This window comes from Opisthorchis viverrini (assembly GCF_000715545.1).
Source record: "Opisthorchis viverrini unplaced genomic scaffold opera_v5_287, whole genome shotgun sequence".
Taxonomy (NCBI): Eukaryota; Metazoa; Platyhelminthes; class Trematoda; order Opisthorchiida; family Opisthorchiidae; genus Opisthorchis; species Opisthorchis viverrini.
This window is the reverse complement of record NW_008751937.1, coordinates 543,257-569,370: the sequence shown is the minus strand read 5'-3', so window position 1 is coordinate 569,370 and position 26,114 is coordinate 543,257. Positions and strand designations below refer to the sequence as shown.

The window sequence follows — 26,114 nt, the reverse complement described above, 5'->3', positions numbered from 1 at the left end:
GAAAGTTGGCGGGAGTCCCGTAAATAGATGGGGGTATGATTGAGAGATACAAACAGGTCCAAGTCTGGTCAACTTCTCCTACGCAGCTTTGAAACGCAAGGTCACGGAATCTTACGGATTCTCAACCTAAACCGAATCGGTTTCGTTAGATGAATTCCTAGTTTGAAATAGACACTGGTTTCACCAGGCGAGATGATCAAACGGTGGGTACGTGGACAGGAACACTACTCCTTAATACGTTTAAAATCCACCATTTTTGACGAATTTTCAAACTCGTCAACAGCTTAAAGCAAATGCGCATGCAATCATTCCTTGGCTTCGTTCTTTCAAATCATCGCAAACATTTGCTCCTCTCAGGGAGAGACGAGCAGCAGAAAAAGCTTGGATAAAAAAATAGAGCTCTATTCTCCGAGGAAATGATCACGCCTTGAAGTGTTTTCGATGACCAGAATTCAATTTCATTTCGTTTTGTTCAGTGATCGGAAAAGTTCAACCACCTGCAATGTGACATTTCCGATTTTACTCGAATGTTTGCCGTTTGGCCTTGTGAAAAATGCTGTGACCAACGTATAATTACTGCTGCAGCAACCTTTTCGGTCGCGTGAAACCATATAAAACAAAGTTACTGTTAGCGTATACCCATAAAAGATAATGAATTGCATCGACGTAGTGAACAATAAACTAAGCTATAAACCACGAGCTCAACGCCAAGGTCAATTTAATTGGACACACCTGCAACGGCGTCAAAGCTTCGACCAAGGTCGTCATGATGGGTCAGCTGCAACTGATAAGGACCGCCAACAGGAAGCCCGGTCGATCGGATATACGCTCCAGGGGTGGCGCATAGATGGACATAACGAGGAGACTTCACGACGACATCCAGAAACATAGTTTGGGCGGTCCGCCAATCAAACTCACCAGGTAGATCTTTGGGCCACGAAGAAACCTTGATAGTTGCCCGGCGCTCGAAATTCACCCGGTCAATTGTACCAGCCTGAACGAATCCAGCGGAAGTGATTGTGACTGGAAGTTCCAACTTTGAGATGTTTGATGTAGGTGGGGCGATGACTTCGTACTGAACATGACTATGTGAAGGCCTGTAATGATGGGCAAAAAAAAGCGAAAGGCGTGAAACCAACAGAAATCGTTATTCGTAGGAACCGCAATCAAATGAAGATGATACCAATTGGACAAACCACTCCTAAAACCTTTGGAACGAAGAACCAATGAGCTTACACATCAACTCTGGGCCTCAGTTGATAGTGCGAATCAGGAGACATTAACAGTTGTCGAGGTAGTGGCACGGAAGGCGATTGGAGTCCTAACGGCGGTAGAATCAGTACGATAAGTTGGGCGAGTAGCTGACGAACGGGAGTCCCATTAGAACCAACCAGCTGGGCAAGTAATAAGTCCGTGGCCTCAACAGTCACATGGATAGTCACACGGCCAGGTGCAAGGCCAATTAGAGTCATACCCGAAGCCAAGTGAGTCTGAATGAACCGGGAGGGATAGGGTATTCAACAGGTATTAGATAAGGAAAAAGGACGGGAAATCACAAGAGCATAAAAAGTGTCCATTAGTAGTATGGAATGTGGAAGACGGCAATGAAGAATGAACAGTGGAGAGAAGTGCGAGGATCTGCAATTAAAATCTAAAGACAACAGCGAGTCGTGACATTCTGTAGACAAGAAAGGCGAAGAATGCTTACCTAAAAAACTCTTTCGAAACGATTCCTCCCAGGCTTTTAGTGAAAGTTGATCAAAACTCTAAACTCGGATGAAAAAAACCAGCCTTGTCAACCTTAGCACCAGTTAGATTCATATCCCTCATAAAATCCGCAAGAAGCACTGCCAGGTTGCGCAAGCCTAAACATGAGTAACCTCAGGCTCAGGTCCAATCACCTGAGCCATCCCGATTGCTGTCGGACAGGAGTTACAAGAACTTTCACGACTGTGTTCTCCGAAAATATAGTTCCCCGCGTCAATGCTTTGGCTCACGTCTTCTAAGAGGACCACGAAAGAGTTGACTTGAAATCCAATTGGTGTTCCGTTCTGGGGCAGTGATTCCCAGACCTCGCAGCTCCTTACGACTAAGAACCATTCTTCCGGAGTGCAGTTACTCTCCATAAAAGTATAAAACAGCTGTGTGCGATCTCTTCGAAAAGAGGCTACTACACAAGACTGATCCTCATACAGCCTCACTTAGGAGTGGGATGAGGGCAAGCCGTAGAAGTCACTGGAATACCGTCTTGATGTGACTCAGCCAGCAATCAAGCGAACCTTGCACGTCAGTGTCCATGAAAACCACAACCACGTAACCCCGAGTTTGTAGCGCGAGATACTCTGCAAGGAATGGTCGTCGAACGATGGGTCGACGAAAGTTTTCAGTCCAGAGATGATCGACCTTCCAGGAAGGCGAAGTCAACGGTAACCTGAAGCCTTATCTATTCCGGATTACGCGGCTAGAGATGATCAAAATAAGTTTAGATAACCAGTTTCCCGTCCCTTTAAAGTAGAGAACGGTGACCGATGGCAGCCGGAACCAAAGAACAAACGTTCATGGTTTATAGATGATATACCAAACTAATCCCATTTCTCATTGTTAATGCGCTGAAGTATGCTCATGGTTCTGGTTGATAACCCCTGGTACATCACATAGTTTCAAACAGATTTTGTCCACGTCAAAGGTAGCTCAATTTTTCGTTGTACGCTAGGTGCGGCGTTGCTCCAGGAGTTGACGAAGCCTCGTCCATTACGAAAGCCAGCTTGTTCTTCACGGTCTAATAGCCAATCAGTTACGGACTAACGACCGACGATGATAGTCACCAGAATTCGCGACGCTAAGAACGAAAATGATACCTCGTTGCGTCAAAGAGTTGGTCGGTGACTCTTTCGTGCTTGATAAAATCAGTGACCAATATTCGATAGTCCGTGCCTTTTCTTGGCTGTTAATAAGCAGTGTGTACGACTAGTGGATTGCTGTCAGTGATGACCGCTGGAACGTGCAATGAAGCAGCTTTATCGGTGCGTACAAGTACCGAGTAGCTGAAGCGAGCCCTGAAGTGATTAATTTTAATGCATGCGAATACATGAAGGTCTGAAGCTGACAGATGTGATCAGAACGGTTGGCAACTGTTTCCAGCCGCCTATGCAAGCTCCACTCATCAGCTCATAATACACACCAACTGTTTCACCACCTTTAAAAACACTTGAAATTTCGATGATTTTTAACATGACATGATCAACCGGTATTGTTCGGCGGAGCACACAGGATCTCATCGAATTCGCTAATATTCACATTTTTTCGCATCGCCCAGGCACCCTGCAAATAGCATTCCCAATCCACTGTATGCAAGGCTTGATGTTCGACAACCGATCTCTGATGAGGAGAGATAGGTTATCCTACCTTCGTAGAGAGTTAGTTCTCCCGGGTCCGTAATTTCGTTGACCAGTGATAAGCAGGTTATCTTAGTGTAGACAACAGTGCAGAGTCTGCACAGGTGCTCCCTCAGTGGAAGTTAAACGAGTAAAAGGCCTTTTGAGTGCGTTTCAATAGTATGGTTTGGCCGAACCGAAGTAATATCCGAGGCACTCATCCTCGACTAATCTGGAGGAGGAATGTTCAGCACAGTCCCGTTTTCGGATCACGGATCACGTAAAGGTGTACTTTGATTCAGAAAACCGCAGCATTTTGACGACAATGATAGATGACTACGGAAATTAGCTGAGGTCCGTAAATTAAGACGAAAAGCCAGTGAGTAAAGGGATACAAGAGCGCTATTGACTACGAGACCTCAAAACGCCAGTGAATGCCATTGTTTATGGTAACACCCTTTCGTTGCATAGCTGCCGAGGCACCCGACTGGAACACAAGGGCTGAGATAATGCACTGTGGTTGAGTGTGAACCACGGACCTGTCGGTCAGTAAGTTCGCACCTTCCACATTGAGCCGTTTTGACTAGCACAAATGCAATGGTTTGAACGGGTCAGAGACTATTTCTTTTAATGTTCAAAGCAGTGACCATGATTCGCAACGGTGCATTCAGAAGGCGAAATGTTAGTCAACTATAAATGCGGCAGCTGAAAGTAGACGCGTGAGTAACTTAAAAATAACCACAATAGCCTCACAAAACGGTCTACCACAACACCTCTGGAATGTTCACATTGAAGCCTTCCAAAAAGTGATTCAAACGAGCAGCAGATGTCGGCTGTGGAGGATTCAATCGCCATTTGAAACGCAATGCTGGTATTGATCCACTTAGACCCAGAGGAGTTACAACGTCAGCGAAAGACTCGTTGAGAATTTGACCAGCAGTATCAGTCTGCGTGGCTCGATGGCGAGTGGACTTGATGGGGGCCACGAGTCCCTCGATCCACAGAGGTGCCACACCGCAGTTGCCCGACTGCTCCTCTGGTCGACAGGCAATGAGAAATCGCTCCTCCAACGTGTTGAGATCCCTTGGTGAGCTGCTTCCGGTACCAGCATGAGGCTGTGGAACGATCTCGGTAGAGCTGACGAGAGGACATCCAATTCGTACGCCTGAGAGTGCCACTACATGGATATTACATGAAGCCTAAAGAGGAGGAAACACAAACCAGGAAGACAAAACTTCAGATTGCGGACGAATCGAAACTATTCTGGTAACAGTCCTCTTCATAAAACACGTTTGGATTACTGCAAGAAAGGGTTAAGGCGATGGGGTGCAACATAGTCAAATGATAACTTAGCACGCACCTCGGAGGTGACCACAAGACCACCTGAGCTGGCATCTGATGAAGACACGTTGATCGCCGAAGAACGACTTCGAGTAAGAGCGCGAACCGAAACCGTTCCGGGTGTACCCCCGGCACGAATCAAAACACTCGTTGGCCTCGTCTGCTCTAGGGTTAAGACGGCATTGTGAGCGACTTCCGCGAAGAACTCCACAGCTGACGGATGCGGACCACCGGAAGCATGAAGTTCGTATTCAGCGCCCAAGAGCAGGTTGAAGTTGCAAGGATACAGTCGGAGTGGTGCAAAAACCTGAAGAGTGTGTAAAGTGGAAAAAATTCCCGTGAAATTGTGAACTATTTGCGCTTATCAGGGTCTTACCGAGCGAAATGCAATTCGATGAGTGTGCACGTTGAAACGTGAAAATACGGTGGACAAGTTAGAATCAGATGGTAGGTACCTAAAACGTGTTTTTCACAGTTCTCGGTTCTAAGAAAGTTCTCGCGGAACTCTTGAAGAGCTACCTTAATGACAACGTCCAAGTGGTGTTCGATTCAGGTGGGTTGCAAGTCGATTATCCATCTTACGTACGTGAAATTACGAGGAAGGAAATATCATGGCAGAAGACTGTGTAGCAATTACAAGCAAGACTTGCAATATCTTATTGTGGAATTGCTCGTAAATATATGTTTTACGATTGTAATCTCTTCAAAAAACATCTACATCCCAAGTAATGGGACGTAGAGGCTGCTATGGGTTGAACAGTGGTATCCCACCGGACAATGGTCAGAGCTGAGGAGGAACACTTTTGTTAGGCGGAATTCCGCACCGATACCTCCCTGCCACTCGCAGTTACGCGCTTCTACGGCAAAGTCCATTTCGCGTGCAGTTGGTCAGACGATCGGGTCACTTGCCGGTCGAGCTTCAAGGTGAGCCACGAACTGGCCGAAAGTTTGCACTCAGTAACTAATCATGGCCCAGTATCCAGATGATAACCGTTAAGCTGTAACACTCGGTGCCTAGCTGCCATGCCACCCGAAGGAAGCACGAGGGCTCGGATACTGCCAGGTCGCCCAAGCCTAGACAGGGGAAGTCAGGAGGCGGTGGTCGGATTCTAACCACGGACCTTCCGATCAGTAAATTCGCGCTCTACCCACTGAATCATCTCGCCCCCTATCCAGTATCTAGCATCCAAAATGACCGGTGGCCAGTGGTGCAACCAGAAGGCGCCAGAATTTCCAGATTGTTGTTACATACATGACACGCTGTACACGTGTTTTTGACCTGGTTTTGGGTATAAGTACACGTTGTGCACTTTTGGCGGTCCTTTCGACGAGAACGCTAGCTTGGAAGGTCCAGACCGGGAACTAAGCTCGGACACCACTGCCACTAAAACTTGCGTATTAGGCAGCGTGTCAGGAAAGATAAGTCTCAGGGAAAGGAGAGCAAACTTTATATCACAGCCTGATTTTATTTCTCAGTGCGCACCAGGCAAATTTACTTAATTGGTTAGCCAAGTAATCACTATTAATAGCAAGTACAATATGGTGGACGAGAGGTGTGAAAGTCAATGTGGGGTAAACGGAAGATTACTTTAAATTCACTCAAGAGATCTTTCAAACCTAACTAATGCCATACAAAGAACTGACCTTTGGGAAATTCTCATATATTAGAAAGAACGACCACCTTCGACCGCAGGTGCTGTATTACCGAATCCGCTGAGAGGAGAACAGATCGCACAAGAGAATGCCAAACAAGAGTTCAACTTAGGCGCAAGTACTATTTACTGTGGATCGGTTTAGTTCCCTGAAATTACTCAAACATGGCAGATACCGTTCAGGAAAAGAGCTATCCGATGGAGATGATTACTCCAGCGGCGCTAGTGCTGAGCTGTGTTCAGCAATGAACGCTGAACGAAGATAATATCCATGTCTAGCTAGCTCTACCGGATCCCGTAAACACAGTAGTGGGTAGCGTTGACGCAGAACCACGTTGGATTGTAAAAAAAAACTGTGGAGTCACCGACTGTGTTTCGTTTGGATACCTTGTTCCATGTTCTTAAGCTACGATTGCTCGTCATCCTCATTATCAGCTGTAAGCACCACGTACTTCTCGTACAGTGGTTATAGCTACCAAAGTTTCGTTCACCGGTGATTCGGGGATGTGGGGTACGTAGCTGCGCATCGGATGGGGAGGCGACACAATTGATGCCTAAATACAAGGTTGTCAGTGGAGTTTCAATTGGGAAGTTATGTATCGAAGGCTATAGTTTGGATGTACGAACGCGACTGAGGGCGCTACTGCGCCATACCTGACAATGTCTGTCATCATCATCATCATCGACAGCATGACATCAGTGTTCAACAGCGATGCTTCACTGCCGTGAAGCCTTATTGTAAAGAAAAGAATAAGGGTGGCTGGGGGGGGGAAATAGTGCTAGCTTAACACAATCATTCCGAGGTGCCTACACCTCCAGACATTCACTCAGGCAATCTGGACAGAAACTGACAACAAGAACGCCACTGAAAATGTCCGTAACCATTGATGTGTCCCGTCTCGGGATTTCCGTTCAGGGAGACGGCAACGATCAGCAAAGCCAAGTTTACTGGTAATGGATTTCATAAGTCGCTGGAAGTTTTTGACCTCCCCTGGCCAGTTTCCACCCTTTCCATGGTTGTGCAGCACGCAGTGGCTAGGTTACTGATCCGTAAAGGAATATGGAGCCCAACGGAGCGTCATAAGCTCGGACAGGCTGTCGCGTTTAGGCCACAGGTGATGCAGGTTCACAAAACCTGCTTTGGCCTTTCCAACCTAGATTGACATATCATCTTTCGCATCATCATCATCATCATCATCACCGACAGCATGATATCAGTGTTCAACACCGATGCTTCACTGCCGTAATCATCTTTCGCGGGACCACCGGGACAGGTAGATAAATTTGTCTACTACCTCAATCGACTCATCCCCAAGCATTAGGTTAGCGTTCGAGCCCACCGTCTTGCGTTAGCACTTTAAACCTTGCAATTGTGAAGCGAAAAAGAGTAAGCAATACTGAGCATTAGTCATCAAACACAGGTTTAGTAGTAGAATAACAATGTCTCGCTAGCGCTACTTGTGAATGTGGCAATAGCAGTCACGATACCTCTGAATTGCTGTGCGTACAGAACCACCAGTTTGGCTTGCAGATGACCATGACCTAAAACAAGTAGTCATTCAGCTGTAACATCCTTTCAGCGCTTAGCTGTTATCCAACCCGATGAAAGTAAAAGGACTAAGATAACGCCAGGTTGGTCAGGCCTAGACTGGAGCAGTCGAGATACCGAGGCTGGGTTCGAAACATGGACCTTCGTGCCACAATCGCCGAGTTATCTCGGCTCACGACAGTTTTGGAAAAGATTAACAGTAACGGTTAAAAATATACCGATCCGAAGGGAACTCCACTAGTCCAAAAACAATCTGCGATATCTGGGGTTGGACTTTATCGTTCAGCTGTAGCACCCTTTCGGTGCCTAATTGCTATGCCACTCGACGGAAGCGCGAGGGCTGGGACACTACCAGATTGACGAAGCCTAGACAGGGGAAATCGGAAGGCAAAGGTCGGGTTTAAACTACTCACCGATGCTTCACTGCCGTAATCATCTTTCGCGGGACCACCGGGACAGGTAGATAAATTTGTCTACTACCTCAATCGACTCATCCCCAAGCATTAGGTTAGCGTTCGAGCCCACCGTCTTGCGTTAGCACTTTAAACCTTGCAATTGTGAAGCGAAAAAGAGTAAGCAATACTGAGCATTAGTCATCAAACACAGGTTTAGTAGTAGAATAACAATGTCTCGCTAGCGCTACTTGTGAATGTGGCAATAGCAGTCACGATACCTCTGAATTGCTGTGCGTACAGAACCACCAGTTTGGCTTGCAGATGACCATGACCTAAAACAAGTAGTCATTCAGCTGTAACATCCTTTCAGCGCTTAGCTGTTATCCAACCCGATGAAAGTAAAAGGACTAAGATAACGCCAGGTTGGTCAGGCCTAGACTGGAGCAGTCGAGATACCGAGGCTGGGTTCGAAACATGGACCTTCGTGCCACAATCGCCGAGTTATCTCGGCTCACGACAGTTTTGGAAAAGATTAACAGTAACGGTTAAAAATATACCGATCCGAAGGGAACTCCACTAGTCCAAAAACAATCTGCGATATCTGGGGTTGGACTTTATCGTTCAGCTGTAGCACCCTTTCGGTGCCTAATTGCTATGCCACTCGACGGAAGCGCGAGGGCTGGGACACTACCAGATTGACGAAGCCTAGACAGGGGAAATCGGAAGGCAAAGGTCGGGTTTAAACTACTAGTCTTCCGGTCAGTAAATTCGCGCCCTAACCACTGAGGCATTTCGCCCTCCGCTTGAAGCTTATCCGTAGTTACGATTTTTCCCCATAACGCGGACATGATGACGAGCTTTCCGGTCCATAACACTGGAAGGCCTACGAGAAGAAGGGTGTTCTTTCATTTCTTTGTTTAACCACGACTACCGGTCTTTGGCCATTTTCATTGTTGGCTTCGCGTTTGATCATTATAAAAGAGGTCCGTCGTGAATTGTTCCCGTCTGGTTTATCTTGTTTCCTCAGCTCCCCACTTCTGGCAACATACAAAAGACAATCAGATAAATGCTGGTGGGGGGCATGTGTGAAACACTGTCCCTGTGATGAAGACTCCATTCAACTGGAACAACAGAAAGCATCCGCTATGTGAACAGTATGCCTCGTGGTAAATAGACGGATGCAATACGCTGGTTAATAACAAGGTTTGGCGCTTGCCAACGGAAATCGAAAACTTGTTGTTTCGTTTGGCTGGGATGAGATGAATGAAGGATAAGGTTTCTCCCTACTGCCTATACACATTAGCCTAAACGAAATAATACGAAAGTGGCTCTTAGTGGATCCGTTCTATGCACTGCCCCAAGGTAACGAAGGCACCATGTAAACCGATGTAAGGCATGTTGTACCGCCATGCTCTCGCATGGCCGCGCAGAACATAAACCCCTCGATATATCTGTCTTGGTATCTGATGTATAAAGTACACCCGACAAATGTGGGCAGAATCAGGGACAGATTATGGAGAATTCCAGGTTCAGAATCAAAACAGATAGGTTAGTGCAACGGAGGTTGAAGACCCACTGGGTCATTCAGGAGAGGTTGGTCTGACCCCCTCGGTTTCAAACTGTTTGAGACCATATAGGTCTTATTCATCATCCTATTTCAAACCAACCATAACTTCCAAGATGAATTTCATATCCCGTCACTCACCTGGATGTCAACCGCATTGCTTTGGATTACAACAGTCTTTCTACTTTCGTTCTCTATAGTCTCACAGCTAACAGTTAATGAAGCGGATCCTAGAGACAATCCACGAACGTTGAAACGAGCCAAATGAGCTTCGGTTTTGGGAGGGTCTGGATCACTTTGCCAGTAGGATTCAGACGATAAGTCAGGCACACCAAGCACCAGTACCGTCGATTGCACTCCTTTGTCTAGTGATGTCGGTTGCTGAATAATATTTAGGTCAAGTAGGTGAGTAAAACCCCCGAAGAGTGGTTGTCCGTTATTATCCAGTGGCTCAACGATCGCAACGATCTGCAAACAGTGGAAAAGAGTGAGAAGGGGAGTTGTATTTATGGGGTTTACAATCACAATTCCCACGTGATCCTCCGCAGTGTGAGATGACATGCGTCTACAGGGTAGGCAGCGAGTTACAGATGAACACTCCCTACAGACTCGTAAGCACCGTATCGAACAACCGACTTTCAGACAAAACCTTCCTACTTCCAAAGTGTAAGCCACTGCCCAGATGGGCTTAAAAAAGCAGGATTCTACACAACAGATATACTGAAACTGGTGACCGAGTGGCCGTCAGTCACGGTCTACGACCCTGAAAACAAGCTGAAGAGATAGAAGACTGAAAATATTGAATGAGATATATGTTTCTGGGTGTCCCTTTCAGTAAACACAAGGACCTGCTTGCAACAGGTTTTGTAAAGGGGTAGGGGTGACTTCTCAAACTGATAATGAACGCCGTTGTCGTTTCTAACTGTGCGGTACAAGAACCGCAAAACATGATGCTACAATAACCCCGCATCCTAACAAAAATTTTACAAGTGAAAACCTGACACTTTGCAGGCACAGATTTTTTAATTTCAAGTCGGAAAAGTTTTACCCCTAGCTAGGAGCCAATTGACGCTGAAAAGCCAAGGGGTACTGTACAGCTGTACCAACCTTACAGGAAAGCAACGGAAATACATAATTCAATCTATCACAGGTGATAGAGCAGCAGAATAGCTAGCCTATAAGTAGAATACAATGTCACTGGTGTTCAAGTGCGCGGTCAACACTACGTGCTATCTATCCACTAATGTGATGGTTTATCAGATAGAGTAAGTTCTGTGGAAATGTGTGGTCCAACGATGGAGTTGACCTTACAAACCCCTCAAGGGTCATATGAGGTGGAATGTTGAGTCACAGATAAACACTCAGTCATTCGAATGTACGTAGCTCTAGATCAAGTGGGAAAGTTGGTTTACATGAGAACAAAACACAGCACTGAAGATAGAGAGGTTGACGAACACATGGTTTTGATAACGCCTCTTCAGGTGAAATACAGTCAAAATCATGGAACAGCACTGTTGGTTACGGTTCTTGACTAAATTTTACCTCGTACCTGTCTTTGTACTTGAGTGCGAATTAACCTCTATACGTGTGTGGCCTGAGGAAGGACTACTGAAACCGTGTGTTCGCCAACCATTTTATCTACAGTGTTGTGTCTTGGTCCCCGTAAACAAAGCTTTCCTACATCACCTTAAATTATGTACGCTCATATGAACGCTGTCAGTTAGTATGGAACCGATAACGTTGTTCCGGCTGTATTTTCGCAGTTACTTATTGAGTCGAATGTTTTGACTAATAGTATGACCTGGGGATGGGGTATCGAAACATGTTCAACTCCTCTATCTTGTGCGACTAAACGAGAACTTTTGGACAGCAGACAACAGCGATGATTCTATTCACCATCAAACCCCGAAATAAAAAGACTTGAAAACGTACCTGTCCCCCTAATTGAATTCGATCAACGGCATGTAGCTTGAGCGCACTCAAACCTACGATATCCACATTTAAAAAGAGTTCGTAAGGTTTATAGATTTCAACGGGTTCCATGCTAGGAGGCAAAGTAGGAAAGCAAAGGTCAATTATCCGCAACACCGTCGAACCAATTCGCCGAGACTTGAGTCTGAATTCATGCGGACCTGCATCGAAACCGGTTGGCTTTGAGTGGTGCTTGGCGTTCAGTGTTATTTGAAGAGTGTCACGGTCATCAATTACGTGAAAATACCCAGAGCCTCCCGAGACTGGAACGGGAATTTCCACCTGTAAACAAGGTGCACAAAACAGCTCTTGGATTGCTACATGATGAGGAAATGAGTAGTGATTGAGCACTGTACGTACTATTTGAACGCACACAAGCAAATCTTTAGTCAAACACTCCTATAAAACAAGAAAGTCGAAAGCATAATGTTTCGTCTGGGACAACATACGTAACTGGGTACGTGTCTCAAAGTTGTCTGATACTTCTTGTCAAAACAGTCTCCTGGTGGATGGGTTTCTCTGAAGGATTAAAGGGTAAGACGATTGCTGGGAGTTCCTTGTATTCATCAGAATATAGTGCTCTAATTATTGGATGGTCGATTGTTACCTGTTCTTCCACATAGTCTTGGGTTAGCAGAGCTGGCAACTCAAGCGCTAAAGCAGCCAGGGGGTGAAGCGAAGCACCGACCAATTATTTAGACTCAGTGGACAGATGTTTAATGCGGTTTTCTTTACTGTCCCTGACGTTGCACATGGCAACGGCGGTTGGATGCTCTTCTAAACACAGCTTTGCTTGTGGCAGCGAACTGTCAGCACATATACCAGGTCAAGTTGATAAAATGCTGGCATGTGTGATCCGTTGTGCGCGCTGAACTGTCCCTCTGTCAGGGTGTTTCGCTCATCCGTTCGTAACATGATTGCACATGAATGCCTTCGGGGTATGCATAGAAACAACCTGCATGCAGAAAGTCAAGCAAATTCAAGTCTAAAGCCACGAAATGTTGATATATTAGACAGATATCTAAAATTCAACACTGCCATCGGTGGGTGGCATTTGGCGCCGTGTTGACTGCTATCACGGCCGCCTGTCTTCCTTCCAGTCCCTCCCCGCTCCACAAGCAAACATCACTTGATCATTTGAATGTCATCTAACCGGTCTGACCGACGAGATCCTTTATATTTGAGGGATTGCAACATTTCAAAGATAGAGCAGCTGATCAAACTCCATTGATCGCGTGCTTCACATGCCAGTCGACCGATTACCTCCCAACGTCGTCGGCTGAGTCTTAAGATGGCTCTGTGGTTGGGGCGAGAAGTTACTGACCGGAAGGTCCGTGGTTCGAACCCGACATCTTCATCTCGACTCTCCCTGTCTAGGCTTGGGCAACATGGCAGTATCCCAGGCCTCGTGCTTTCTTCAGGTGGCATGGCAGTTAAGCACCGAAAGGGTGCCATAACTGAGTGATTTATACTTTCAGTCTCGAGCCTAAGCTTAATGAAGTCGACAAGTCAGTAGTGAACATCACACTTATGGATTCGGACCTTACTGCTATCCGCGAACCGAACAACAGTCAAGGATCGAGTTTATCACTAATAAATTCTTTGTGACTCGTGAACTTCTTCGACACCGGTCCCTCCACTGCGTCAGGCAATAACTGTTGAACATTTTTCAAAATATACTCTTCCATCCTGTCCAAATTTGGTAAGCACTCGGATGTTTATTGACAATGGTCTAACTTAGAAAAGTACGCGTTTTCACAAGAGTAATACCCTAATGACTGGTGCACCAAAGGTAAACTCAATCACAGGCATCTCGGAACGCGGATTAGCAGCTTGCCCTGTACCCATAACGGATAACAAAAAAGAATAGGAATAACACTCTAGAGCGTAGCTTACCAGGTGAAATTGGGGTTGCTGTTAAGTTGACGGGATTTTTTTCAGAAACCGATGGCTGAGTTCGAGATATCTAATAAATGGTTACCCAACTAGGGTTTCAATCATGCTTCATAGTGAACTACATGCACAGTAAGATAAAACAAACAGTTCCGAATAAGCAAAACGTACATTCGTGTGATGGAAAATTTGCAAACTATTTCCACCTGAACTGTGCGCTGGTGCGTGGAATCGTGCGAGAACAGTAGCCATCAGATCCTCGTCCGCCAGTAGCTGTGAACCAGTGAGTTTGAGTCCAGAACTGTACGCAGGATTCAAATGAGATCGCACGTTAATATGAATAGCACCAACCGACTTTCCCGGTTCCCGTGGCTCCAGAATGAAATGTGGACCGAGGAACGGATAGGGTGAGCTGAGATCCGAAAAGAGTGAAAAGAATAATTCCACGGGCAATTACCAGTTAGTAAGTTATCAGGAAGGGGAGGTTCCATACGGTATTTACACAAGAATGGCTACAAAAAGATTGGTGGGGAAGATTCTGGCGGCAAGCCCTCTGCATCTGGGTGCCAGCCAGTGCACGATACACTACGTAGACAGTTGGACAACTGATTGAGAAAGCATTTAAACTGTATCTGGGACTCGACAATTTCAACTTCTTGGGCGGAATGCAACAGTTCGAGTCAAATGAGAGTATGTCAGCCTGGTAGCAAATGAAGTGAGTATTTACCTCCAACGTGATGCGTCCGGTGGAGCCATTGTGGCACGTTGAATCTTCGGTGCTGCATTCAAAACCAACTTGCTTAGCTGGTGACGGCTACCATCAGCTTGATTTGTCGATAAGGCAGCGACGGTGGTCAGCAACGAATCGACCGCTTCCAGTTTGTGGCCGTTTGGACCGAAAAACGACAGACTTACAACAAACGGGGCTGTATTTGCGACTGGGACCTGAAAAAAGATGTGAGAAACAGGCAAAAAGTCGTGTTCAGCATACCGAAATGCATAGACAATGAAATAAGCTCGAGCCCAGAAGACAGGGTAAGCCGCACTGAACGAATCGGAATTCACTTTGACCTGCAGTAAAAACTGAATAAGAAACCGCCTGGGGCTGATAGCCACTGTCCAATGTTGGATTACGCCACGCAACCAATCGGATGGTCAGGAGAATGTCTTCAGCATTCCCAAAAGGAGCTGTCAAACAATGGTAAGTCGACAGCTACAGACAGTCTTTCGAAGATTTGCAAAACGGGTGAGTATCTACAATCTATTTCATGTTAAAATACCTCTAACGGAACCCAGGGAAACTCAATATGAAACCAGGATGTCTAAAAGACTGTCTTAATTGTAGCAGGAAACTTGAAGCGTTGTTTCGCCATAAAGACATGTTAAATGCCCACTGAGGGACGTAAGACGAGTAAGGACTCACACCAGAACCTATGGGACAAATCCAACAAGAGATACGGAGGGGGGAGTTAAAGTTCCATAATTCTGCCAACAGAACAAATGAAGACCATAAAAACATGCGAGCGGTTTGGAAACAACGTTCGTCCTAATAAAAACAAAACATAGAAGACGCACTAGACGGACATCATACTGAGCGACCTGCCACTGCATCAAGTACATGGAAATCTTACTTCATCATCGAAGATTGTAACAGTCAGGTTCACAAGCGGACAATTGGATACGTCTATTGGTAACACAGGTAACGGCCGATGAACAGTAAGGTGCAGTTTAACGGGTAATTCACAAATGATGCTGAAAAGTTGTAGAGCGAAATTGGTAGAGTGAGTTTTCGACCAGAAACAGTACAACAAAGGAAAGGTGAAAACTACCACTGAATTACCCGTTACACAACCAAATACCCGTTTCCCAATCACCTCGTTACGAATTCGTTGGTGTCACTCGATGCCAGCAACAATTCGGAGACATTAGTGGTCAAAAACCTCAAGATGTCCTAAGTCATCTGTCCGTAGTAGTAATGCTTCACAATCATACAATACTACCCTAACTACAGCCTGATACACGCAGCCCTTGAAACCCAGTGATATGTCACACGCTTGCATGTCATATGGAGCAGCTTACTCAGCTCAATTACTCAAAGTTATGTACACATAAAGATCCGTCTTAAGAACCTCATCATCATCTTCAAGCGGAAACCTGGTGGCTGCAGTGTTTATAGTTGCTACATATTCGTTCGCTGACGAACTAAACCATGGGGTGGGTGGCTTAACAGCGAAGACAGTATCATATCTAAATAATTTTAAAAATCATTCAACTGTAGCACACTTTCGGTGCCTAGCTACCATTCAAACGAAGGAAGCACTAGGAGGGAGATACTGACAGGCTGCCCAAGCCTAGATGTCGAGGTGTAGAGGTCGGGTTCGAAACACGGACCTTCCGGTCAATAAATTCGCGCTCTAAATAATGAGCCATCTCACCCCTAGTTGACGTGTGAATCCAGGAGTGACAGTGGGCTTCTGGTAGGAAGATCGGGATGGAAAGCTTTGCGTCGCACCCAACTCCTCGGATGCACGGACGCCATGGAGCCGGAGACTGCCAGAGTCTGCGAGTCTATACAACCTTTTATGTGCTCCGCTTGGACCAGCTAAACAGCTCTTCGAAGTGCTCGTTCTATCCAATCGGCGGTTTTTTTCGAATGGACTAATGAACCCGCAAGTCAACTCGTTTCACTGCAATGTGTTTCACATTGGCCAGTCGATCAAAGACACGGCACATAGTGCCACGACAACAAGACACGACTGTTTCCGGTGGAGAAAGCCTTAAGGACAACAATGAGGCAACTAAATCCTTGAGCGATACAGTGTCCGGGGCATAAACAGATCTGATCATGCATCCTGACCAACCACATGGTAGATGACACATTGAACTTGAATTTGGATGATCCAGAGACCGACCCGAACGGTGGTCATCCTAAAAGTTTCGATTTGATGCAAATTAGAATAGAGTGAAGTGAATTCCATGTAACTGACCAAGAAAACACAACTTCCTAATTAAATGTTCAGAAATTTGAACACCTCCGAGTGCTCTTATCCATCGTAAACAAGAAATGAGACGAGTACAGAAGCATTTTTCATTGTTCTTTATAGGTAACAAGTTTATGTAGCACGGTTAAAGAAACATGACGAACGAAAATACACCCAAGATAGACTACAAGTCTGCGTTGCATTTATGTTCGTGTGGTTGGGAAATCTTAACTGAGGTTCGAAGAACTGAAACGAGCATTAAGTAGAAATCCCACAAGGACGGCAATAGCTTCAATAATTTCGAGATAATGTTTTCTGATGAGCGATTTATGTTCCTTACCAAACCGGTCCACAGCGGTTGATCTACACACGAATTATTGCCATCCAACTGCTAACACCGATGCATCCTCACTGTGTGCACAGAAACATGTCTGATCCTTCTTCTTCGCTGGTCTAATAGTGTTTGCCTTCCATCTAACGCAAACACAAGCTAACACTTCCCATATAGATCCTGAGGTTCGGCTGCAACGTTCCCTGACAGCGACATGACAGATATACCAACATGGATTAACATGAAGACACTTGTCGCACAGATAGGACTCACGTGAAATTGGCACGCATGATGATGGGATTGGTGTTTAACGCGGTCGGTTTATTCCCCACCTCAAGCGTGAATCGGAACGAACCAAGAGACTCGCACCGCATGCTGAACACCATTGGTCGCGACTTCCATTCTAGCACTGAGAAACCTGAAGAATCACCCGATGACAGAATCGGACGACTTTTATCAACATACGGCTCACGAATAACCGTGGGGGGTAGTGAATGTGGATCAAGAGGCAGAAGTGGACTACTGGAATCCGAGCCAAGAACGCGAGAGAAGTGACTTGACGGTTCAAAGATCCAAGGCGAGGGGCCGAGAGAATACTGAAAGAGCGAATGACGATGTAGATTGGATAGAAATAGAGGGAAGCTGCGTGACGGAATGAGATGGCAGAAAGAGCATCAGCTTCACCTACAGCATTTTTGCCACTCAAGGCCAACCGCGAATCTACTGGCATGGGATGAGTGAGGAAGAGCTGGCCGTGAGTGACATGTAGAAGGCAGTATTAACCGTCAATTTTAATTTGCTCGCCTACTATTTATGCACCACACGAAAAGTGAAATAAAGCTGTTATTATCCTTCGAACTGGGACAGACATACGTGACCCAATGCGGAGCGCTGTAAAACCACAGCAAAACATCGAAGTTTTCGGTCTGCAAAATAATACTATGAGACGGGAGAGCAACAACGTGAGACTTGGTGGGAGGGTCAAAAAGTCAACTTTGGAGTTGAAAACTTAGCGTAGTGTGTCATTTTAGCGGTAATACGATGCAGTACGTGAGTGCTACTCAGGCCCACATGCGATTCGGTATCAATTTACACGTATGCGACTCACTGTGAATTCCCGTGTAGAACCGAGAGCGACATGAGTTGTGTCCAAGCTTGGATCCATAAACAAGATATTCCGATAGACAGCAATAGTGAAACGAGACGTGTAAATGGTGTTTGAAACATTCCCGCGCGTTTCAATCGTTCCTGAGCTAGAAGACAAATGTGGGTCAGGTGATTCATAAGACGCCTCGAGTTCGGTGAACCCCACTTGAAGACCCACGACTTGAATGCGTAAGCATTCTGACAGATGACCCGATAGCGCGTTAAATGGACGAGCAGGGAGACGTTCTGTGGAAATTCATCAACCAAACGGAGAAAAGGAGATGAATTTCTCAAATGACAACAAACGTAAGATACGTGTGCATCAACATTGGAAATGACGATTGTTTTCGTCCCCGCTGTGTGTTTTCCTATCCTCCCTTCGCATCTAAGCCTCTTAACGAAAACAATGATTTCCTGAATACACTGGACACCGCCGAGGTCAGCTAACTGTGCAGCGAAAAATCCAATGGAACTTTCTGGTTCTAAGCATCTCGTAAGAGACAATGATTAACTCGAAAACGCAGAAGACAAAGGCATAATATGTTTTGTATCCGAGAGGATAATGCGAGCTCAGCTACCATGAAAAGCAAAAAAGTCATACCATTGTCGGGATTTGAGGGCCTAAATAATAGCAGTTGGTCGGTCAGTAGTGAACTCAAAGGGTCAATCTTTTCCTGTGCATCAATCAGCGCTCTATTCCACACCTTTTCTCTAACTATCGTCTTCTATTCACAATCCTATGTGTTTTTAACCGTTCGACTTCGCTGCATGCTGAAAAAATAAAAGACGGACCTGTAAGTAGCTCTGTGTCACCGTGCTTCGAACATTCGGTCTGTGCCATAAATTGTGGTAGACAAAACTAAGAGCTAACCACTGAGGTATTGGACAATGATATGAAATGTACCCAGATAGCACTTACCGGGCAAAACTTCGATGATAGACGGATCCAGAGGTTTGATGGTGATGGGCAATCCTCTACAATCAGTCATACTCCGTCTTTCCGAGTCAAGTACAGCCAGTCCTACTAATAATACTTCAGTGTCTTGACTTGATACACCAGCATCTCCGAAAGGGCGACCGCTATAGATCGTCGGTCGTTTACGCCCTTCCTTGTGACGGACTACAACTTCCGCAGGGCCGGGAACAAACTCAATTCCAGCTGGCGTCGTAACCAAAACCTTAGCGGTCCCGCATAAATGAGGGTAAGACGAGCTAGCTGCAACAATCAGTGCCTCTCCCAATCCCTGAAATGCAAAAGGCAGGCTCATTGCGATAATTTGCGGAAGACATGCCTAGATCTGCATTAAAAAATCAGCCATAGCTATGTCAACGACCCAAACTTGAGTGAAATTTGAGTAACACTTCGCAGGCCTCTAAATTTCCAGTGAAACCAACTACGCGTCCTGTGCTGCTCTTGGCGAGTTCGAATTATGTATATCTGCCGTTTGGTATGACGATCCGTCCAAAAAGCCTACAGTCAAGGACTATATCATTTTTTACTCTGTGAACTTTTGGACATAAGATACGCACTAGCACAGACATGATTCTGGGGTCAGTAAAGTCCCCGCAAGGGAGGTTTGTATTCGGTCCATTGCACGTGTTTTCCGCCTTGGATCGGTGAACGTCGATAAGAACTATGTGACTGTAGTACCGCACTTACGCCTAACCGGGAAAGAATACCGTATAGAAGTACACAGGGGAAGTAGACACCCGATCCGAAGGCCTATAACTCCGAAAGACAGCTGCGAACAATGCTTACATTTTTTGAACAGCTAAATAGAGCAGCGCAGCACTTATGACAGAGAATGTTCCTCTGCAGCTTTCATGAAGGAACATTGCAGTAAATACATCAGTGAAAACACCAGCTAAGGAATTCGACCGAGAAAACGATTAACTTAACCAGAATGGCAACAGAATACTGCAGGGGGCGCACTAGTAGTAACCATCCCCAGTGGTCTTCCATCATACCACCTTCCCGCAAGAATTTCACCGAAATACAGCCCATTGATACCAGAAACTTCGCAGTGGGTTCGCACCTCAAGCACCGAGCTATCTCGAGTCCGATTTATGATTACTACGATTCCTATCGATACAATGTAGAAAAAGATGCATATAACTTTATCTGCTAACTTGTCGACGATTATTATCCAGTAAGGCTCGGTTAACCCTTACTGGATTTCGAGCAAGCGGCTGACAGCCAAAGGATAAAATACTACAGACAATTCAGTGCCCCAATGTTCATAGATGTCTCAGGTTTTCAGGGAGTTTCATAATACCAAGTACGGACGATTGTTCAATTGAACAATCGTCCGTACTGCAAACAGCTCACTATCGGTTCTGCTCTGTTCAGGGCTCATAAGCTATAGTCCCGGGGGCTGAGATAATCATTCCTTTTTTGAATGGCAATGTGTTCTTTTCAAGCTCGTATGTTGAAACGACTGAAACTGGAGTTCTTCGTAATCAGCAGCATATTGACATTCTCCGCAATCGAACCGCAAGACAGTCTATGTCCCGCACGTTATTCGTACATCGATATGCTATCCGTTTACAAACCCTTCAGCTGTAACACTTTTTCGGCGCCCAGCTGACATGCCAACCGAGGAGACCAGGAGGGCTGAGATACTCCCAGGTTGCCCAGGCCTAGACAGCAGCCGTCAATATGCCGAGCTTGGGTACGATTTACGGGTCTTTCGGTCAATGATTGCGTGTCTTAACCAGTGATGTGCCTCAATATGCTATGAACTATGAGGGAATCCGTCGAGTGTTGAATAACATTTTCAAAATTAATAAGAAAGCAAAAAGACTCTCGGCGAGTTCCGTCCTCAATACTTCCAAAGTTCGCAGACCTTATCGAACAATGTGCATTGCCTTCACAGTAAAGTCAATGTTTACGCAGTTACTCAGGAATGTGAAGTGCACGACGAAAGAGATTATTTTCGCACCTATTTTCCGAGTAGGTTATGTGCTCTGACTGGCGACGGCATCAATATAGGCCAGTATTCCACTATTTCAATTTTTTAGATGCATATTGTGTTTCTCTGACTAAATAGCACAGGGGACCAATCAAGACGTACATGCAAGGAAAAAGTAATGGAGAACCTGCCATTCAAACAAAGATTTAGACACAACAGAACGAGCAGTAGAATATCTTTAGGCGCAGAGTAGACAATCGCACTGACTAACCATGGCCATTAACTCCCCCTTCTGGTTGATGGAGACTACCTCGTTGCTGATCGAACCACCGGTTTCGTCTAAAACCGCCTCCGGTGTGTTTGTGCTCTCCTGCAGGACACTCCAAACATACGGGCTATGTCCTCCGGATACGATCAACTTATAGCCAGTACTTTCGTTGACGGATATGGGCCAAGGCAAGATGACGAGTGATGGCTGGACATCAGTGATCGGGTGTACCACGATGTCTTCCGAACCAAAGACGGAAGTAGGTGATGGGATGAGTCTACCGGACTAAAAATGAGAAATCATGGTATCAACTGAGCATGTGGGTTGAAATTACACTTCGTTAGAGGTAATGAACAAAAAGCGATAATTCTCCAAAGTCAACTCTGGAGAATGCATATGGTGATACCACTCACTTACTTTATCCGTAAAACCTAATAACCTGGCTTCTATGGTGAAGAGTCCTGGGTTGGTGGGTTGAACAACTGCCACTGTGCCGTTGGCTGTCGAGTTCTGCAGCTGGAAGTGAAAAAAACGAGAGCACTCCTAGCCAGCGTACTCTAATGGAATTGTTTGGTCATTTATTGAACCAACAAACTAAGACGTACACTCAATTTATCCGATGAGGTTTTCAACTCAACGCGTAGGTTATCCAAGGCATAGAGACGATGACCGTTATGGTCAAACAATTCCACGGACACCGTGTACATGTGCCCAACCTCCATAATCCAATCGCGCGAGATCTGAGGTTCTTCATGTGTGGGACGATTTAACCGATGTGCACTAACAAAAGCTGCACGCTGACAAATAGTGGAACGTGAGTGGATAAAGGCCTGCATGATGAATCCAAAATAAGCAGGTTCGACAATGTGAATCAGAGAAGTCGGAGGACGCCGACGAGGAAGCCGGAGATGTTCGTCCCCCTGTGCTTCTGCGCGAGCCACTGCGTGAACATTCTCCAGAGCCTCTTCCACATCTGGAATAGAACACCCAAAAGCCACAGTCAGAGGAAGTTCGACGTATAAAAGCCATTCATGATCCACATTGTGGATGCGTCCGGCTCTGGTCCCACACACCGCGATTGGGGCCAAAAAAGAAAAAACACCCACGTGAAACAAAAGAGCATTATGCAAACATTGGTTTGAATTAGCAATTCAGCTATAAAAAAACAGCAATACACACACCAGCTGTTCACTTAAGTTCTGTGACCAGTGGCAACTTACTGCGATCGAAAAGTGTGATTTCCGTTTGACCGTAACGCTTTGCTAAGACTGTGCATCCATCAACTGAATCGAGTTCAGCCAGTTCAGTATCGTTCACCAGTAAGTGGTATTGTGAAGAAGGCATCGGAATGTCTGAAGAAAAAAATAGATGGAGCGGAAGAAACGCGCTAATGGCCACGTATACCAAACATGAATAGACAAGCTTTGCGAATGGAGTCAACTTTAGGGGGGAAATGGGGGGGTTAAATGACTGTTTTAGAAATCCAATTAAGCCACTTATCATGAACATCGCGAACACCCAAGGTATTGCTGGCTATTAACACACATTCTAGGTCGAAACATTAATTAGGGCATTCGAAGGGAGGTTGGGAGACCCGGTGCTAACAATTCATATGCGCTGAAGGAACAGCGTAGTTGAGCAGTGCGCATATGAATCACGTAAGCGGACTACCGTCAAAAAGAACTAAGAACTATGTTCTTAGTGTACCAAAGAGTAGCTGCAACAGTTGAAGTCAGCTGTTCCGATCCGCTTTACTCGGATTACGTCAGCAAAGATTGATTAATACAACTTTCCATCACGGCTGCTGATTTGCAATCACTTCGTTTATATATTGGGTCAAGGTTGGTCCGTAAGATATTGGTCGGTTCCTATAAGGTCCGTTACTTGAAGCCGAGTTGTCTTTGTCCTTGCTAACGAATCACCATTATTGTGTCGTATTCCATATGAATGTCTGGTACGATCTATATTAACATTTCAAATACCTCAGGACGATACCAAAAGTGATATTCCGTGATCGCCGTTGTACAGAAGAACCTCGTCAATGAATAGCAACAGTTAACCATATGCATGTGTCTCGCGGTAGGCAGCGATAGACCACTTTACGCTGTTACCTTCATTGTTCCCGCATGATTCGACGAACCTAAAGTTATACTCTCCTGTTCAACCCCCGGTCTTATTCTTCAGGGTTAGGTTGGGTACAATGCGTCCACCTGGTTGTACACATGGCTCGGCTGAAAGCAAGGATGGCATTAGTCGTTCACGAAGATCCATCATCGTGGTTCGACGTGACAGGCGAATCCGGAAGATGACAGCGCACCATATGGGTGATGGTGAGTTATATTTCCACCAATTCCATCAGAATTCAACGTATGCACATCCTTTCGCCGCAAGTCTTTCGCACAACCCGAGGTAATTATGCAGGCAGAAATAACACCCGAGTATGAAAGCCACAAAAATAGCATGATGTCAAAAATATCAAAAAAATCCCTAGGAGGCCCAGACCTTTACCTGCGCACAAAACTTGTACCATTCTGCTGCAGCAAACAGCGGAAAACGAGTTGAAATGTTCTCAGTGGAGTTATATTCAAATGAACCTCAGTCGGTAAGCAAACGGCGGAATCCTTCACTGTAAAACGACGACTGGGTAAGCAGATGGACAGTCAAGGGTACACAAAATAAAGAGAAAAAGGGGACCACTATTTGTCCCAAGGCCTAAATTTACCATCTAACTGTATAGGAAAGCGGGCAACAAGACCCTTCACACTCAGTTACACTGAAACAATAAACGCCGCCAGGTTAGACCGCCTGTACAGCATCTATGTGCTAAGGAAGGCGCAATGAAGTTGATATTAGAATTAGTATTTAGTGAATCCAGCTTTGTGAACATTCAGGTGACAAGTATGGCTTTGTGGTCTTGCTAAAAAATTCCAGGCTTCCGATATTTTCAGGGTATTTTGCATGAAGTCGACGGATCACATCGTAATCCCCGTGAGTTGATGTGGAGCTCTATTTTAGGTGCATTTCTGGTGAGTCTTAAGAGCCCCTTCAAGATAACCGAGTAACCTGATTCGTACGTGTTTTCATTGGGAGAAACTACTGGAAGATGCTCATCCTACCAAGTCGGTCAATGGACAGAGGCCTGATAAACAGATCATTGATCCTTCATCCTGGGGACTTTACCAGGTGAAATTAAGACAGCTCAACTGATTGCACTGCCTTAACTGCTCTGCAGTTGGGCTCTTGAGTCAAAGGTTTCGGTTGAGGATCTTAATCGTCGTTATCTCCAGGTCTACATTCTGACCTTAGGCCTGGAGAACAGCGGGACCACACTCGTCAGGCAATTGACAAAGCCCCCCCAAAAAAAAATTATGGATCAAGGCGTCGAACAGGTACACAAACCGACTAAAAACGGTGAAATCCTGTCTCCATGAGGTGGACTCCTGTTTTCAGTTCTAAGACATCGATCTAGAAAAGCAAAAATTAATCCCACTAGTATAAGCATCACCTTGGTCACCCTGAGACGATTACGTTCCGGATTAATCAAATGGCCTACCGAAGCTCGCCGTTTGATGATGTAACCAGTACCAGAAGTATATCGATGGGTAATACAAGCAAGCACACCATAACAACTCTCTGATGTCCCCCCTTTGGTTCAGTGCTGAATATGGGTTACTCGGCTAACACAGCACGCATGAACGAACAGAGCCAAACAAAACAGAGGAAATTTTGAGGTCCTCAGACGTGCCAACCAGAACGAGCAAAGACTAATGGGATTGTGAAGCCAGATTTGCAAGAAAAGGTGTTACTAACAGTTTTAAATGCAGGCTGGTCTACTGGAAATAGGCGGGCTGAAGCCAGACATTCAGAGTCCGCATTAGAAATAAGCTGTATTCTTATTCTATTAATCTGTGGTCTCCTGCGATGTCTCTTCATTCTTCGAAGAACGCTGATCGGGGTTGTCTTGAGGCGGCTTGACTATTGTCAGGATCGGGTGCAAATTTCTAAACTTTACTCAAAGGTAACGTCTCGTTTCACTTAAATTCAGATATCATGATCGATTATTGGCACGGGCGGAAACTGTGGTCGACTTCAACCGTAGTATAAAATCCGGGCAGTGACTTTTGCACAGTCATCTCAACGAGTCGAGTCGATCGAATGCGGGCATCCAATTTGTTCATCCTCTTGAATACTAACCTTGTACTGACCGACTGCGTAAACTTGGTATCCGGTAGTTCCGTTGTCCGGAATCTGCACACAATTGAGAACATTGGTCTATCGTGTCATCCGATTCCGCGAACATCCTAATCGGGACGTATTTTCCGGTGATGGTTAGTTTCCCTTGTAATTTAGAACACAAAGAATGCAGGATAGCCTAGTTTTAAAATGGATATAATCCGCGTCTGACATGCCTGAACGCTTTTCCGTAATCATCATCATCAACGACACCATGACATCAGTGCTCAACACCAATGCTTCACTGCCGTACAGCCATGACTTATTTGAAAGCCTTATTGTAGAGAAAAGAATAAAGGTGGATGGGGGAGGGACTTAGTGCTAGCTTAACACAATCATTCCGAGGTGCCTACACCTCCAGACATTCGCTCAGGCAATCTGGACAGAAGCTGACAACAAGAACGCCACTGACATCGGGTGCCAGCCATATCTTGTAGTGTCTCCAACCAGGCACAGTGAGGATCACGCGGTCCCCATCCTGGAAGGCGAGTAGAACCGACAGCA

The 26,114-nt window shown here is 45.6% G+C and overlaps 2 protein-coding genes across 2 annotated transcripts in view; one reads left to right on the top strand and one right to left on the bottom strand.

Annotated features, from left to right (window-relative positions):
* The window catches only part of T265_09480 (hypothetical protein), a gene marked incomplete at both ends in the record, with an annotated part of 39,056 nt that overhangs the window by 5,739 nt on the left and 7,203 nt on the right, over window positions 1-26,114 (bottom strand). The window contains 16 exons of the mRNA XM_009175560.1: window positions 733-1,097; window positions 1,237-1,490; window positions 4,148-4,573; window positions 4,735-5,022; window positions 10,017-10,343; window positions 11,808-12,128; window positions 13,911-14,151; window positions 14,467-14,684; window positions 16,175-16,307; window positions 17,325-17,647; window positions 18,160-18,443; window positions 19,117-19,441; window positions 21,381-21,662; window positions 21,795-21,893; window positions 21,983-22,350; window positions 22,598-22,729. Coding sequence (XP_009173824.1) covers window positions 733-1,097; window positions 1,237-1,490; window positions 4,148-4,573; window positions 4,735-5,022; window positions 10,017-10,343; window positions 11,808-12,128; window positions 13,911-14,151; window positions 14,467-14,684; window positions 16,175-16,307; window positions 17,325-17,647; window positions 18,160-18,443; window positions 19,117-19,441; window positions 21,381-21,662; window positions 21,795-21,893; window positions 21,983-22,350; window positions 22,598-22,729 — 4,386 coding nt within the window. The remainder of the gene's footprint in view (window positions 1-732; window positions 1,098-1,236; window positions 1,491-4,147; window positions 4,574-4,734; window positions 5,023-10,016; window positions 10,344-11,807; window positions 12,129-13,910; window positions 14,152-14,466; window positions 14,685-16,174; window positions 16,308-17,324; window positions 17,648-18,159; window positions 18,444-19,116; window positions 19,442-21,380; window positions 21,663-21,794; window positions 21,894-21,982; window positions 22,351-22,597; window positions 22,730-26,114) is intronic.
* T265_09481 (hypothetical protein) lies at window positions 11,067-13,311 on the top strand (the record flags this gene model as incomplete). The annotated part of the gene is made up of 2 exons (XM_009175561.1): window positions 11,067-11,140; window positions 13,098-13,311. The coding sequence occupies 2 exons, from the start codon at window positions 11,067-11,069 to the stop codon at window positions 13,309-13,311; spliced, it is 288 nt and encodes a 95-aa protein (XP_009173825.1).